Raw genomic sequence first — 3,334 nt, forward strand, 5'->3', positions numbered from 1 at the left:
TAATATTGTTACAGACAAAATTAATATTTAATCAAATTTTATCTTTTGCTTATCATATTTTTTTGATAATTTATAGAATTCCATAAAATCTCGAAAATTAAATTTTACTCGATAATATAATATCCAAAGCTCAAAATATGAAACGAATAAGTCGCGAATGGCCAACTTTGCAGGAGAGCGATTTCAAGCTGAGATTTTACATTCTGAATATAGGATTATCATAAGATTTGAAAACCCTATAACTTTGGGAATAATTAACTTTCCGGTATAATATTCGTCAAATAAGTGAATTTTGCAAAAGATCGACTTATTCAACTTATATTCCGACAAGTCCGACAAGAGAGTATTTTCCGACAAGGGGAAAATACTCTCCCTTCGAACGTTCATGCCTTTGAATAATCTGAATTTTATTTCAGTTTTCCTAAGATTCTTACACGTAAATTGTCACATAATTATAATTTTTACATTATCACATTATTTAAAGGATTATTTGAAAGGGAGAGTACTTTCCCCTATATAGAGTTAGAATTTACCAATAAACGAGCACATATATATATGAAATTATACTTCTTTTAAAATCTCCCATTTTAATTGATTATTTTGGACTGTGTGTCTTCAGAGTTGGATAAAATTAGTTTAGCACTATTAGAATCGTACTGTAAAATATTAAATAAAAAATAAATATAAAGTGTCATTATTTGTCTTTACTTTTGGTTTTAAAAGTTGTTTGAGCACAATACTTACGTATATAAATTATACATATACTTATACACTTGATCACAAAGAAGATGCACTGATTAATTCGCTTTGAAATTATCCGTTCAACCACCTTCTGATTCGACCTGTCTATAAAAACTAACTGATAGTAAAAAAAAAGAGTTCCCAAGAAGTTTGGCTGAACTTTTGGCCTCCCACATTTACCACTCAACAACTTGTCGAAACCAATTAAGAAGGACACTCCAAGTGTTAATTGGTTCATCGCGTGCTAATTAAGAAAGTATAAAAGGGCTCCCAATCCACTAAGGCCTACATAGTTAAAATTGAACCATGAAGGTGACACCGCATAAGACTACACTGAGGCGAAAGTCCAAATTCAGGATTAACTGGGAAACTCCTGTGAAGTTCTGTGTTCGCATTGATGAAAGAAATTTTGTGCTAAAAGCAGTAGCAGACACTTGTGAGATGTTCTGCAAGGAGACTACTCTTCATGGAGTACGCTATATCATTGGGAAGAAGAATCCTGATGGCTACAACAGACGCCTGAAGCAACTCACCATCATGATAAGTCGTTTAGTTTGGATGACTGCTTGTGTTTCTGGGGCAATCTTTGCCATCGCAATGATGACTTTAGTATGGGATCGCTTTCAGACAACTCCTACTGTGACAACAGTTGAAACAACTAGTCATCCAGTTTGGGATGTGCCCTTTCCCAGTGTAACTCTCTGCAATATCAACAAGGTTTATCGACCAAATACACTTAACATCACAAGGATCCTGTTGGATAATGGCATTGAGATGGATGCTGTGCAAGAGTTCCTAGAGAATCTTTCAAATCTGATATCTCCTGAGAATGTTGATTCAATTTACATCAAGACTTATTCTATTCTCGAAAAGTTCGGTTACAACAGTGAGCGCTTGATGATGGAATTGGTTCAACCTTGCGAAAGTTTATTAAAGCTCTGCTTTTGGCTTGGAAATGAGGTTCCCTGTCACAGTATTTTCAAGCTATCCAAAAGTTCAGAAGGATTGTGCTGCTCTTTCAATTATAGGGCTTTGAAGTCCTTTCTCGAAATGTAAGTTGGTTGTTTTATTCTTTAATAATTATAATAATTGTTATTTATTAATAATTTTAATAATAATTTATTAACAATGACTATTGATATTTTTTATTTTAGAGATATGGAGTCCAACGATACAATGGGTGGTACATCTGGTGTTCTTCATGTTAGTGGATCAGGTCGAAATGTTGGACTTCATATTGTTGTTGATATCGAACCTGAGGATTCGGTTGCAATGACCCGTAATTATTATGGAATCGAGGTAATGGTTCATGATGCTGAAGAGTTCCCTCAGTCTTCAGTCACAAGTGCAGTGGCCCAACCTGGCCAGGAGGTTGTGATTGCAGTTAAGCCCTCAGTAGTGTCTAGTCGACCTTCAGTTAGAGGAGTGGCTGTTAACAAAAGAAACTGCTATTTCAACGACGAATACAAACTTCGTGCAACTAAGAAGTATACCTTGAATTCTTGCATTGCTGAATGCCGCGTTGATACAATTGTTAAGAAATGCAAGTGCTTGCCATTCTTTTATCCCGATATATCAGCTTTTGCCAATGAGTATCGCCAATGTGACCTTCATGATGTGGATTGCCTTCGGAATTACAGATGTAAGTACAAAACAGATCAATATGGCAAGATGGCTAAACTTACTTTTATTGCAATCTTTGCTTCCTTTGTAGCGATTTTTGAAAGTTTGCAGCCACCCCTCAATACGCCGGGCTTTAATACAACAATTGACATCGGAATTGATTGTCCTTGCTTGCCTAGTTGCTCGGAACAGAATTATCAGATATCTGTTACTACAGCAAGTCGAACACATACAGGAATTAAGGAACCTCTCTACGGAAATGCAGACCTTACAAATCTCACTTCAATATTAGTTTATTTCAAGGAACTTACTTGTATAGAATACCGTCGAGATCTCTATATGTCATGGGATGGGCTTTTAGCATCTTTTGGGGGGATTTTTGGACTTTGCTTGGGTGGATCAGTGTTAAGTCTTGTTGAAATGCTCTACTATTTCACCATCAAATTGTGCATCAATCTGATCTCTTGCAAGCGTAAAGCAGACTCAGCAGCCAGAGTAACTTTGGGGAATCAATGGGTAGTTCCGTCGCAACCAAGGAAAATTCACATTTCTCAAGACACACACTACAGAGCAAGAAGGCAAATTGTTTGGTAATAATATCAAATTTTGTATTTCAATGAAAATCATTTATTTAAATTCCTATTTACAAGATTTATTTTCTTTATTCTACCATCACCTCTTCCCAGATTTTATATCCTACGACATTGGAATGTCTTTAAATAGGTTTCCTAAGACCAAATTGCCCAATTCTTACACCTAATCTTACGGCTTAATGCATACAGTGAGAAATTGAGGAAGATTGATGCCTGAAAAATATCTTGAGCGTAAAGTTTAAGGGCAAAAGAACATAGGTAGTGTTAAATCCTTGTTCATTCAACTTTAAAGAAAATATTATTATTTAACTAATTAATAAAATTTTAATCAATCAAATAGACTACTCTATGATTTTATAACAAGCATAATATGCATA

The 3,334-nt window shown here is 35.0% G+C and overlaps 1 protein-coding gene across 2 annotated transcripts; it reads left to right on the top strand.

Moving 5' to 3' along the window:
- Positions 1-370: 370 nt before the first annotated feature.
- Positions 371-3,296, top strand: LOC129801727 (sodium channel protein Nach-like). 2 transcript variants are annotated; one of them, XM_055847020.1, is made up of 4 exons: positions 728-1,793; positions 1,896-2,383; positions 2,456-2,954; positions 3,051-3,296. In XM_055847020.1, coding segments are annotated over exons 1-4 (1,734 nt in total). In that variant the 5' UTR covers positions 728-1,047; the 3' UTR covers positions 3,052-3,296. The 2 variants fall into 2 exon arrangements, with proteins under 2 accessions (XP_055702994.1, XP_055702995.1); XM_055847019.1 differs by lacking the exon at positions 3,051-3,296 and having other exon boundaries at positions 371-1,793; positions 2,456-3,015.
- Positions 3,297-3,334: the final 38 nt, after the last annotated feature.

This window comes from Phlebotomus papatasi, chromosome 2, assembly GCF_024763615.1.
Source record: "Phlebotomus papatasi isolate M1 chromosome 2, Ppap_2.1, whole genome shotgun sequence".
Classification (NCBI taxonomy): Eukaryota; Metazoa; Arthropoda; class Insecta; order Diptera; family Psychodidae; genus Phlebotomus; species Phlebotomus papatasi.

Coding starts and splice junctions, on each gene's coding strand:
- LOC129801727 (XM_055847019.1), top strand. CDS start 1,048: ATGAAGGTGACACCGCATAAGACTACACTGAGGCGAAAGTCCAAATTC. Junction 1,794..1,895: donor TTGAAGTCCTTTCTCGAAAT/GTAAGTTGGTTG, acceptor TTTTTATTTTAG/AGATATGGAGTCCAACGATA. Junction 2,384..2,455: donor TTGCCTTCGGAATTACAGAT/GTAAGTACAAAA, acceptor CTTCCTTTGTAG/CGATTTTTGAAAGTTTGCAG.